At 38.7% G+C, this 13,646-nt stretch overlaps 1 protein-coding gene across 1 annotated transcript in view; it reads left to right on the top strand.

Annotated features, from left to right (window-relative positions):
* The first annotated feature begins 297 nt into the window (after positions 1-297).
* zgc:172282 (leucine-rich repeat and fibronectin type III domain-containing protein 1-like protein) overlaps positions 298-13,646 on the top strand; it is a 60,737-nt gene continuing 47,388 nt past the window's right edge. The window contains exons 1-6 of the mRNA XM_035680452.1: positions 298-490; positions 1,762-1,913; positions 2,178-2,431; positions 2,616-2,859; positions 3,015-3,172; positions 4,213-4,593. Of these exons, the coding sequence (XP_035536345.1) occupies positions 298-490; positions 1,762-1,913; positions 2,178-2,431; positions 2,616-2,859; positions 3,015-3,172; positions 4,213-4,593 (1,382 nt within the window). The remainder of the gene's footprint in view (positions 491-1,761; positions 1,914-2,177; positions 2,432-2,615; positions 2,860-3,014; positions 3,173-4,212; positions 4,594-13,646) is intronic.

Genomic DNA, 13,646 nt, shown 5'->3' with positions numbered 1-13,646 from the left:
GTTGATGTGGCTTATCTTCCTTCATCTGTGTCACTTGTGACATCACCACTGCTTACGTTTGACACACAAACGCTCTAATTTTGTTAAGTCCACAAGGGCTTAAAATATTAATAAATGCATATATGTTTAAACAGTTTGTCTTCTGACTGGCAAAGTTTCTCTGCAGGTCAGTATATCACCCAGGTTTGCCACTTCCTGTTAGTTGTCTTGTCTTGCGTGACACAATATTTGTATCTACTTTTAATACATTGCTCATTTCCTCCTGTCTTCCAGTTGCCCTGTTCCCAGTGGAGGATAATGGAACGGCTGTGGTTCTCTTTGCTGTTGCTGGCAGCAGCATGCAGGGGACAGCCGTGTCCGAAACGTTGTATGTGCCAGAGCCTTTCTCCCTCGCTCGCTATCCTCTGCTCCAAGACGGGCTTGCTGTTTGTTCCTGCTGCCATAGACCGACGCACCGTGGAGCTACGGCTTCAAGAGAACTTCATTACAGGTAACATACCTGCCAGTCTGTTCTGTTGTAAATTTTACCATCAATCAAGACAGGGTAATAAAACCTTTAGCATGGTAAACTCTGTCTGAATCATTTCCTCAAGGGCGAACATACAGTCAGTGCTGACAGATGTGTGTGGGGTTTGATGTAGGCCTCGTGGAATGCTATATAATTGAGAAGTAGTAGGTGTAGCAGCAGTGTTTGGATACTGAGCAGTGAAACAGCAGCATAGTCATAGCAAAAGAGGAAACAATGAGTTGACACAAATACACAGCTGGAATTCAAAGGTTACATGCAGTGATTCAAGTATGTCACATGTGAATATATCAAAATGCTGTAATTGTAATTTTGTTTGACTCTACATGGCAATAAGTAATATTTCTCATGAATCTGGGTTCTTTTTTTAACTTTCATAATTTCAATCTTTTTTGTTTTGTTGTTCAGCCTAACAAATCTTATTCATGATTCATCTCCTCCTTATATCAAAGAGTTCCTTTGGATACTTTGAAATGTACTTATTTTTTAAGAACTGAAGTGTTGCTTTGTCTTTTTATTTTAATCTGGATTCCCATTAGCTCCCACCAAGGCAGCCACTAATCTTCCCAGGCTTGACTAAAAAGAAACTGTATTCCATTAGTTCACCAAAACAAAAGACACACAAACCAAAAAAGACTGCTTTCACAGCGTCCAGAAAGATAATTTGATGCACCATTAACAATAGCACAAAGCCGCAGTTATTTAAGTCACATTTTTCACATCCAAATCAATTTCAGTTTAGCACTACCTGGTGCAAAACTAAAGATTCTGTATCTCATATTGGGGACTATATCTACTGCCAACTGAAATTCTTAGTGTATGATGCCAACAAGTTAATTTTACAGGAATTAATAAAAGCATACTTGGTATCATAGGGTCTAGGCTTTACGAGGCTAATTGGGCATTTACTTGTCATTCTAAATACAAAATACAATGCTGTTCATGTGAAAGCAGTCAAGTGGTTGCCTTGACAAATGTGATCATAGCAGTGTGTTCAGCAACACCAAGTAAAAACAGTATGAATATAGGTAAACATGTATCTTAACACTTTTTTTTCTTTATCTATATCTTAAACTTGTTCTCCCTGTCCAATCTGAATCCCACTTTTGTGACAGCACCTCCTTCTGTGGCCAGGCAAACATTGTGCTTTGTGAATCTCCAGACATCTGTTTTTTCTGAAATCTGACATTTTAGCTTATGGAGTCTTTCTTTGTGTTTGTGTTTCTCACTCCTAGCTGTCCGAAGAAAGGACTTTGCCAACATGACCAGCCTGCTACATCTGACCCTGTCAAGAAACACCATCAGTCAGATTCTCCCTTCAGCTTTCAGTGACCTGCGGCGATTAAGAGCGCTCCACTTAGACTCTAATAGATTAACTGTGATCAAGGTAAGACTGATGGATGGATGGATGAACGGATTAATGATGGTAAATCGGGGGATAGTCAGATGGATAACTGGACTGATAAACAGACTCAGAAGCCGCAGAACCACACAACTAAAGGTTAGGTGGGTGCTTAGTACATACACACAATTTAAAGATAGATCTACAATGGCAAAAATACATATACAACATACAGCAGATAGATGCAGTATCTTTATGATTATATTACTATGACGCTTCTAACAGCATTTTCACTTTTTCCCCAACCAGGATGATCATTTCAAAGGCCTGACCAACCTTCGTCACCTGATCCTGGCCAACAACCAACTCCACTCCATATCCCCCCATGCCTTTGATGATTTCCTGTCCACACTGGAGGATCTGGACCTCAGTTACAACAACCTTGCCCAGGTGCCCTGGGACACGATTGGGCGCCTAACCAATGTCAATACCTTAAATATGGACCATAACCTCATAGAAAATGTTCCCCAAGGGGTATTCACCAATCTACACAAACTGGCCAGGTAAATGGATAGAGGAAGAGATGGATAAAGGAGTGTGTGATGTGTGTAAAGATAGATGATGTATAGATGATCTGACTAGTTTATTGATCAACTGAATCAATTACTGTTGATCTAATGGTTATATCTGTGACACTGTCTTTCAATGTCAATCCCCTCATCTTCTTCCTACCCCGTCCTTTCACAGGCTAGACATGACGTCCAACAAGCTGAAGAAAATTCCCCCGGACCCGTTGTTCCTGAGAATCCCAGTTTATGCCAAGTCCAGAGGCTCCCCCCTCTCCTCCCTGGTGTTGAGTTTTGGTGGCAACCCCCTTCACTGTAACTGTGAACTTCTGTGGTTAAGAAGATTGACCAGAGAAGATGACCTCGAGACATGCGCCTCTCCCCCTGACCTCAGTGCCAAGTACTTCTGGACAATACCCGAAGAGGTGACATTTTGAGCTTTTCAATTGTGTCACGCAGGAAACTAAAAAAAAAGTTGTCTCATAACCTTGAAACCAAGGCAGATACAATTTAAATACAATATCACAGGAAATTATTCAGATTTATCAGAAGTATGGCCTTATTCTTTTATACCCTTTAGGAGTTCATTTGTGACCCACCAGTTCTGACCCGTAAGTCACCTCATACAACATCTATGGAAGGCCAGCCTGCCAGCCTGAAGTGCAAAGCGAATGGCGACCCAGAGCCTGAAGTCCACTGGATCAGCCCTGAAGGGCGACTAATATCTAATGGCTCCAGGTACTAATATTCTTTTCTATACAGCCTTATGTTTGATTTATTATATATAATTTTTTTCCTATAGATTGTACAGTTTCTCAAAACTAAAGTCAAGGTAGTAAATAATGGAATGTTACTTGTACCAGTCTACTTTCAATGATGACAGAAAGGCAAGGGGGTTGGTTGTGTAAATATTCTGCCCTGTATGACTTCAGCTCAATGTGAGGTGTCAAGGTGCAACTGAGTCATATTTTTTGTCTTGGCTGTAGTAAGGCGTAGGCACATGACTTGTGTGGGCTGACTCTGAATCAAGTTCAGAAGGTAGTTGTTTAGGTCTCACCTTTCTCATATTTCCTTCTGGTAACCTAGTTGGCACACATGTCAAATATGTGGGTTTCTAGTTATGATGTTGTATAATACATTATAAGCTTTAAAATCACATTTTAAAATATGTCACACCCCTTAAAATCCTGTCTTACACACTTTTGACACAAGTTTCATCTTTATATATTTTGATCAGAAAAGGCTAGTTAAAGGATATAAAGCATTGGTTGGTTTATGGCTAAAGCCTACAACCAGTCAGCAGTATAGCCCCTCAGCCTAACATTGCATTGGTTATTGATACGGATAAAGTCTGGATAGATCTGGTGGAAGTTGGCATCAGCAAGTGAATGAGGGCTTATGTGATTGGGTGGGGAGTTGGTTCATAAATTTAAAGTGACAGAATAATGGTGGATCATTTCCCAACCACAGGTGAATGTTTCCTGCTACTTTCTTCACTGATATGAATGGGGTTCTAAATGGCCTGGCCCATTTTAATGAAGTTCTGACTATGCCAACACAAGTTGCAGTCTGCACTGTTGACAGTTACTAATACTAATCCGATCCTAGCTGGACGGCTAGGATCCAGCAGATGTGATTGAGAGAGGAAAATAATAAAAATTGGAGAGGGAAAATAATTAAGAATAAAAAAAAATATACACGAAGCTCTCTGTATTTTATTATTTTATTGTAACACATTTCAGATTTATTATATTCTTATATATCTCAATTTGTTTCAGAACATTGGTTTTCCCTAATGGAAGCCTGGAGATCAATGTAACATCCCTGAAGGATTCAGGAAACTTCACCTGCATTGCCTCCAACGCAGCAGGTGAATCCACAGGAAGGGTGGAGCTAGTTGTCACAGCAATGCCCCATCTGGCAAATAGCACAAGCCGCAGTCGAGACCCGTCCTCTGAACCTGCCCCCTCTGACATCCTAACCTCCTCTAAGGTTGCACTGCCTAACAACGAGACAAGGGGGGCAGACCGGAGGGTCTCACTGGTGGAACTGACAGGAAACTCTGCCCTCATTAGATGGAGCAGTCAGACTCCTACAACTGGAGTCAGGATGTTCCAGGTCCAGTACAACAGCTCTGGGGATGACACACTGGTTTACAGGTATGTCTGTCTACACTTTCCATTTATGAACGGTGTTTGTGGGATTTCATTTTCTCTCTATAGCATTGTGTGACTATGGGGACTGCTATGAATGTCTTAAGGCGTATTAGTAAAAAAAAAACATTTCTGTGCCTGTATGTGTTTGTAAGTATGAGCGTGTATGTGTGCAGTTGTGTGGAAGTGAATCAGGAGACATCAGCCGCTGCTATGAAGATGAGAGCAGATGATGATACAAGTGGAGATTAGCCAGTCATCCAGTCATAAACGTCTAATCAACTGAAATGATAAAGACATCTGTAGTGGAACAGAGCTGTTGTCGGGTTCGCTGAAAGCAGGAAAGCCTGGGCCAAGTGTGAGGAGTGTAGCTGTTTTAAAGCTTGTCTGTCAGTTTGTATCAGTGCCGCATTGATTCATTCTGTCTTATTACGGCTCTATAAATTATATTTTTCCATGTTTTGTTGGGTTAGACTTGACGAGGACATTTGTTGACTCTATGTCATTACTTTGTCATTATGGACTGACAAAGGCAACTGTTAAACTGGTGACTATCAAACCCCTACAACATTTGGTAAAGATTTTTTTTCCAGTGGTGAGTTCAATGTATCATGGTAATTCTTCTTGATAGATGTTTGATTGCGGCCATTGCATTTTAATAATGTTGTAATGGGCCTAATTTAATGCATAACATTTGAATAAACAGAAATATCATTTTGTGGTCATGTTACTCATAGAACTACAGTAAGGGCACGTTAGACTTTTGTTGACCTGTGCATAAGGCTCTCTGCAAAACCCAAAGCACTGGCAACATTATTGCCTAAATCTCCCAGAAAATCTGGTATAGCTCTGTTTATTGTCAGTTCTGAGGGGTTTTCATATGTTGCAATGTTGTCATGGCAACAGGTTAGGAAAACCTCCTAGATCTTGTTATGAGTGACAGGTGGCTTTAATACTATCACTGGCGAGTACTGTGGACTATTTTTTTTTTTTCATTATTTCAGAGGTGCAAATGATATGGACAAATATATAACTCTGTCCTCAGTGATTACAAGAGTAAATCATAAATGTCTTCAAATCAAAACTGCCAGACAGAATCTACTGATAACTAATTTAGCTCTTCTTGGCCTTTTTACTCTTGATCAACAGCCGAAATTGTCTCTCAGGGAGAAATAATTCTTGAATGCAGACCCTGATAGAATATGTCAAATCTGTCTGTGTTGTTGGGAGAATCAGACAGTTCCTCTTAATTTGTGAAAAATCAACACTTGTGAGATATGGCAAAGGGGGTCTCTACTGAAAAGTGATTATGATGTTATTTCTAAGCCAGAGAGGACACTTGTTTATTCAGACAGTTCAGCTAACTGTGGAAGATGAGCAGCTTCTTACAATTATAGGCATACTAACTGTTCTCCTACATAGCAACCATCCATCTGCATCTGCCGGTTCAAGTTTGGATGCCATTTGTGGGCTCAGCAGCTCACCAAAGTACAAAATACATCAATCAGCCATAACATTATGACCACTGACTGGTGAAGTGAATAACACTGATTATCCGTCTGATTTGTTAGAAGCAGGAATAATGGGCAGCGTGAGGATTTCAGCGACTTTGAAAAGGGCCAAATTGTGATGTCTAGACCTGCAGCTCTTGTGGGGTGTTCCCGGTCTGCACCCGGGTGTACCTATGGTCCAAGGAAGGAAAAGCGGTGAGCCAGAGACAAGGTCATGGGTGGCCAAGGCTCACTGATGCACGTGGCGAGCGAAGCCTGGCCCGTGTGGTCCAATTCAACAGACGAGCTACTGTAGCTCAAACTGCTGTAAAAGTCAATGCTGGTTCTGATAGAAAGTTGTCAGAACACAAAGTGCATCGCAGTTTGTTGCGTATGGGGCTACATAACATTATGACCACCAGCATGCCCAGAAAGCTACTTGCACCATGGTGAGCAAGAATTCAGATCTCGGTAGTCTTCTTTATTAAAACAATATGAGTTTGTTTGGTTGCACTGTAAACAGATGCACCACTTGCTCTGCTGATGTATTGCTGACAATGTAGCTGTTTAAAGAGAACCAAATTAACCCTGCATTAGATTTTTTTTCACAGTGTAATGTAAAAACATAATTTGCTTTGTATGACATATGGATGATCTGATCCATCTGTGCTATCTAATCTACATGTGCTCACGTCTCAATTTACATGCCGTGACAATATTGGTATTGGACATATAACTAGTATGTAAAATGCTCATTTACACAGAAGCACTTCCATTCATGAGTATTTTATTTGCACTATGGAAAAAAAACATCACATCAGTTCTTTACTGGTTGAAAGAAAACATATTTATGCTTAAATTATGTCATGATGCATGAGCATTATTTGTCATAATCTTACTTAATCACATAAGATCATGGCTGAATCATGACTCTGATTCTATACATGTAATAACAAGGCACCGTGAGATTAACAGCCATTAGAAGGCATCATCATTTTACCAGCTCTGCTCTGAGTAAATGAAAAAAAAAACAGCCCTGAGAGTGTCTGTGTGCATGTGTGTACAGTTCTTCTCTTCTGCCTTTCTTTGGTCAATATCCATTAGGTGGGGTGAGGCACAATGCCACGAAGAGAGAAGAGGTGGGGGAGGAGAGAGGAGGAGAGGGTACAAAGTGCTGAGCAGTAGAGAAGACTAGGAACAGGGAAAGAGAAAACCATATATTTGTGCCGCAAGGAGAGAACACTTGAACTTAACAGATTTATTTAGTTCTTTATTGGTTATTTCTGTTTGTCTAGTTCTGTTATTTGTTTTGTCAAGCAGCGTGTCTTTAAAAATGATCCATGTCACACTCTCTGAAGCTTCATCAGTGGTACTGAAAAGAATTACTGAAAAATCGAAGTGTGTTCCCTCGTCCCAATCAGAAAGGGGAAATATTGGAACACAAGCACTGTTGAGGACCCCTACATGTATATTAGAGTGGGTGACAGCTGAAAGATATTGGACTGAAGAGCGCCCCCCCGCCGCCCCCCCCAGTACTAATGCATTATATTTTCAATTTTTCTTTAATCCTGCATTCTAAAGCAGCACTTTGACGAGTGAATTTATTTCACTGTGATTTGGTTGTCAGGTTGCTGAAAGCAAAAGATACCACTTTTTCATTCTTTTGAAAAATATGTGATATCATTAAAGAGGTTATTATTTAATTAATTATCATTTATTTGTATTTATTCATCTTTGTCATACATTATTATAATCAGATCATAAAACATGTAAATTCTGGTATTTCTGTCACATACAATGTATTCTAAATTTACTGAATAATAATTGCTACAATTCTTTTTTTTTTTTTTACCCCACTGAGTAAATTACTCCAGACAAAGCATCCAGATCACAGCTTCTGGTAATCTATACATTGCCCTTGGTGTTCTTTTTTAAAAAACTTTTATTTAAGCAGGCAGCTCAATTTTGAAACATTTCCACTTTAAAAAGACAACCAATAGTCCAGAGATTTTCTGAGTAGTTCAGAGCATGGAGAGGGCTCACTGATGCAGTCTCAAAACCCCGACTACTTACGATCAATGCCATTATAGCACAAAGTGTGTGTTTGTGTCCATTGGTGTGGATGTACTTCGAAACCATTGGTCTGCAGTGTATTAGTTAACCCTGTGTCTGAGATATGCTCTTCAAACCCCCTGACTAATATAATCAATGCCTATTCAAGCCTGTGTGTGTGCGCACGTGTGCATGGGTGTTTATGTGTGTGCACACTGGACCAGCTGGTCGCTGTGTATAAGCCAAAAATCCAATGTCAGTTTCAGTGCCATCAATGGTAACAGACCTCTGCAGGAGGCTTCTCTAAGTGTCTCTAGTGTCAATGTCTATGCGTGTGTGTGTGTTATCTAAAGTGAGACTGCACAGTTACCCTCGTGCCTCTTCTGTACCTACAACCACAACCAGATAAGGTACAAAATATTTGCTTTACTTTGTAAAAATACAGAAAAATTATATATATATATATATATACATTCATTTTAAATGCTTGTCTTTGTTTATTGATGCTTTTTAGCCATCTCTGAAACATTACTTTTACTTTACTTTTATTTATTTGCAAATATATATATTTTTCCTATTTATATATATTTTTTTTACATCTTACACCTTTATGAAATAGTGGTAATGGATGTATCTCAGGAAACAAGACAGAGAGAAACCTAACAAACGTCCCCAGCCTGATTCAAACTGGGGGCTTGGCGGTTAGTTAAGGTTAGGGAAAGATGGTGGTTTTGGTTAAATACAGAAAAAGTCAGAAGTGACTTAAAGGTCCAGTGTGTGAAATTCAGAGTGTTTGTGCAGTAGTGCCACAGCATCAAGGTATCGCCCATGCCTGGCCAACTTAATCACAAGCAGGTCTCAGCTGTTAATTGTGATGTGAAAACCCCTTTATACAGCTTCAAATAACTGGTTAAAACCAATCAAACACTTGAACATCTTTGTCTTTTTCCCATCTTTGGGAAAATTTCATTCAGTGTGTACTTTAATTTTTTTGTTTGGCCCATGTCCTATCTGTTAACAGGTGTTGGGCTTTATGACCTATACTGTAGTCAGCCACCTGGAGGCTATCATTATGTTTTGGCTTCACTTTTGGAGAGCTGTCATGTCATCCATCTTTACGTGATGGGCCAACTTCACATGACCCATGGGTGATACATACATGTAGCATTTCCTACACTAAGATTGATTAAGATTAAGTTTAATTCTGAGTCAGACTTTTCTTATTTTCGTTTCAGTTACGTCACATTTTCTGCCTAGATTATTTCCCTTTCCCCCCTTTCTATTATCTTGTCTTTTTCTTGCTAATCTCCCTTTGCACTTTCCTCTTTGTGATTATTGGTGTATTTGGGTTATTGAATGTGTGTGTTTCTTCATGAATGGGCCTTTTCAGGACATACAGTGCCTGTGGTTTTTATTCTAAATGTGCTGACAGCTTTATAGAGGGAACATAATCATTACCTGGTAGCAATGGATTTTTCCCTTTTTTAAATTGTCCCTTAAAGCCATGACACGTACTGGTCATTATATAATGAAGAGCTGACAAACTGGGAGAAAATGTGGGAATATATTTCATTCATATTTTGCCATCCATGTCAGAGAGAGAGATACTGTTCTCCCCGTGTTCTTTGATTCATTATGTACAGTAGGTTGCTGTTTAACCTGTGTTATTTAAATACTCTGTGTGTGTTGTGTGTGGCTGAGCTTTTTTGGGCAAGTGACAATTCTGTATTAAACATACTGATCTGTGATCATTTAAAGGTCAAGAAGGATCAATATCTTATCCACCACAGGCCTTACCAGTGAAGACATATTATACAGCTAAACAAGCCTGGCATTAGTTTGGCTTGCACTCTGTGGCTGAACAGGGTAAACCCAATCCATAGCTATATTTGCTTAAAACTACATTTCTCATTTCCTTATGATTTATAAGTTCCTGTCAGAAAGATCTGAGGTGATGTGTCACTGGGTGTTAAGATTTGGCCATTATGTGGTTTTAAAGCCCCCTCCATTTTCGCCCTCTTCCTATCTCTGACAACATTAATTCTGTCAATGTTTGGAATTGACAGCTGAATTTCCTACTGACTCAATATGAGCACTGTGTGTATGAACAGGTACATGGAGTCAATCACCATTCTCGCTATTGCTGTGAATAACGCCTGTAACCATGGTGACACACCAAAGATAGCACCTCCTGCAGCTGTAGAAAATGTTTTTTTTACCTACATGACCACTCACACCCAGGGGTTTGAGTTTATTCATTAATTCATTATATTGCAAAATGTTATAGTGGACACATTATTGGCAACAATACAGGCAAGAAAAAATAATCCAAATAAAAAACTTTTATGACACTGCCATCTAGTAGTTGTGGAATACAAGAATGCATGTATGACATACAAACCTGTAGGTCTGTTTATTTCTTACTTTGAAAGCTAAACTTGTGTGAGCTTCACTATTCAATACAAGAGTGTGGTTTCTGAGGGCCTGTGTATGTACTTGTGACTTGGAGGTATATCAAAAGTGTGCAGAGTCACAATCATAATGCAGACTTGACCACATAATGGATGTGGTCAGGCTCAACATATTGCAGTGCAAGCGGAACCTGACTTGGCAGTGTAGAGATCTGCCAATCAGAGCATCCTTTGAGGTTTGAAGTTCCAGTGAAAACTTTATAACTGTACTTCAAATGTAGCATGTATTGCTGCATCTCTACTATTTAAATGAAGTATACTACATCAGAAGTAAAGCCGTCTGAACGCTGCACTACACAAACTGCTTAAGACACCTACTTAAAGGACCATTATTTGTATTGAAATAGATAAAACATTTTTACCATAATTTGCAGATGTCTTGGTTTGATTTAACATATAAATGATTAGCAACATGCTCATGCAGAAGTCTTTGGAGTGTGTTATGTCTTCAGACATACAGTAGATGCCCACTCCACAACGCACATCCATTCTGGTGTGGTTTTTAAGGTGCATTTGCAGTACCTTTTGCCATCAGTGCAAAGCATCATACATGTACACACTTTCTCACACAAACACTTCCTGTCAATTGATATTTCTTTAAAACCTACTTTTAAGGTCACGCCTTCGATTCTACTCGAAATTCACACCACTTTGTTTGGATCAGGTATGAGTGAGTGTTACAGTATGTCAGATAAGATTTTTGAGAATGTCCATGTGTGTTTTTTATTGTGTCTGTGTTTTTATGTGTCCACCTTGATCTAAAGAATTCTATTCGCCTCACATTTTCTTCACCACGCAAGGGTAGAGAGAGGTCAATGTGAACCTTTTTCAATCACACAGAAATCATATACACCCACAAACACACACACACTGCAGATCACTGCCTGTGACCTCTCTCTCTCTCTCTCTCTCTCTCTCTTTTTTCTGCATTGTCCATGGTTTGTGGTTCTTTGGATAATGGACTCACAGACACATAAAATTTGCACAGACCAGCAGACTCAGGATATAGTGACTGGAAACGTGCATTAATAACAGAACAGCAGCAGGAGATAGCTTCTCCTATGCCTGTTTAGCAGTTTTTTACTTGCTGTGATTTCTGAGATGCTGTGCACATTATGTGGTAAATTCACTGTTTGTACCTTATTATATAGATGACAAGCTTTGACACTCATGTCTTAGTATGTGTCCAACTCAATCATCAGAACTGATGTAGCTGTTTTTCTGTAGGCAGCACTATTTTCTATTTTCCCTCTACAGGGAAAACCAGGTTAAAGGATAAGTATTGTTTTTTAATACTCTACAATCCCTTCAACTCTCTTCTGAATAAATATAACTGACATTGCACATGCAGTTTAGAATGAAACCCATTAGAGCAGTTCATTAATAGTAAATTGTCAATCATCATTAAACTGAAATGTGGAACACGCAAGTAGTATATTTGTGTGTGTGTGTGTGTGTGTGTGTGTATGTGTTGTGGTGGGTGGGTAAAGGGTGCTGGGGTGGTAAAAGCATTGGAACAGGTGATGGGATCATCTGGAGGAGAAGGAGAGACAGTGTGTTTTGGATACGTAAATTATATGAAGCACAAAAACGCTTGCTCATGTGTGATGTTCATCTGGACATTTTTGAGCATGTTTAATATGCATACGCAGTGAGGGTCACAGTTCATAGCTCGAATACAAAAAAAAAAACTGTGATACTGTTTAAAATTAAATGAAATTGAAAAATGCTTAGGCAGAGTTGGCCATATTAATATATAGTCATTCTTTTTTATTATTATTCCTTCTTATGTATATTTCACAACTTCAAAATCAATAAACCTGCTTTCAATAAATAGTGATACATTACCCTGGTAATTCTCCAGGAAACTCTAGACATGCTGTTCAACAAGACTGCTTAAAATGTCCTATGCCTTATGGATGTGCGCTAATAAGTAGAACGAAAAAGAGAATCAGATGAAGGAACTAATGTTACTTCATGTGTTAACTATTTTAAAATCATGCTTATAAGCTTACAAAAACGGCTACAGTGTATGTATGTTACATACAATTAGAAATATTAAAGGGAACAGTTTTATAACTGCAGAAACTGCCAAGGCAATCCCTTTGTATAATTTAATTCAATTAAGCTTATTTGTAGTTTCACTGAAGCAACATGGTTACCTGGTAACACTTTCCTTTGTTCAGTTAAAAAAAAAGTTTTTTTATTATTTTCATAATACTGAAAAAAAATGAAGTGAGATTTTACTTTTACTGAAGATGTGTCTTTATATATTATGTTCGCTCAAACCCTAATTTTATCTCTACTGATGTCAGTGGGTTTTTTTCCTCACACATACTGTACTCTACTCCACTCTATGAACCAATAAAGACTATAAAGACTGTAATTCACTATAGTTGATGCAGCACTTTATCACATTGTTAGTAAGATTTGATTTCTTTACTTTTTTCAAGTAAATTCTTTATTTAACACAGGAATATGATGTGTGATAGTAATTAAGTTGCTTATTACCAACATAGTAAGTAGGGATGTCCGATATTCACAAAAAAATGTAATATCGGGAATTATCGGTATCGGGTTTTTATAACCGATGTTTGTTCTGTAGGCTTCAGCATTTCCGAGCCTGCATGAACGCAGCATGGGACGTTTACCGGGATATCCGACTATTCCGATTCCTTTTACACCAAAACTGTTCTGTAACAACATAACATAATCTCCTATTGTGAATTAAACACATTATGCCTAATTTTATTGTGATGCCCCACTGGATGCATACATTAATGCAACATGGCTTTTCCAAATGTAACACTGTCTGTGCAAAATAAGAGAACAAATCTTCCTTTCATTGTATTAAATACTGAAAGAAGCGCTAACGCTAATCACTAGCTAAGTTGCTAGACTCTGGTTAATGTTTTTGTGATTAATATATAAATCATTCAGATATTAAAATGTTGCAATTGTTAGCCACGGTTTGGTAGCAACCAATCCAGTATACTAGACGATAGTAGTTGTTGTTGAATACTACACCCCGTTACATCATAGCAAT

Source organism: Morone saxatilis, unplaced genomic scaffold (genome assembly GCF_004916995.1).
Source record: "Morone saxatilis isolate NCDOM2014 unplaced genomic scaffold, NCSU_SB_2.0 Contig8, whole genome shotgun sequence".
Classification (NCBI taxonomy): domain Eukaryota; kingdom Metazoa; phylum Chordata; class Actinopteri; family Moronidae; genus Morone; species Morone saxatilis.
Note: the sequence above shows the minus strand (reverse complement) of the source record. Positions and strands in the feature narration are given on the sequence as shown.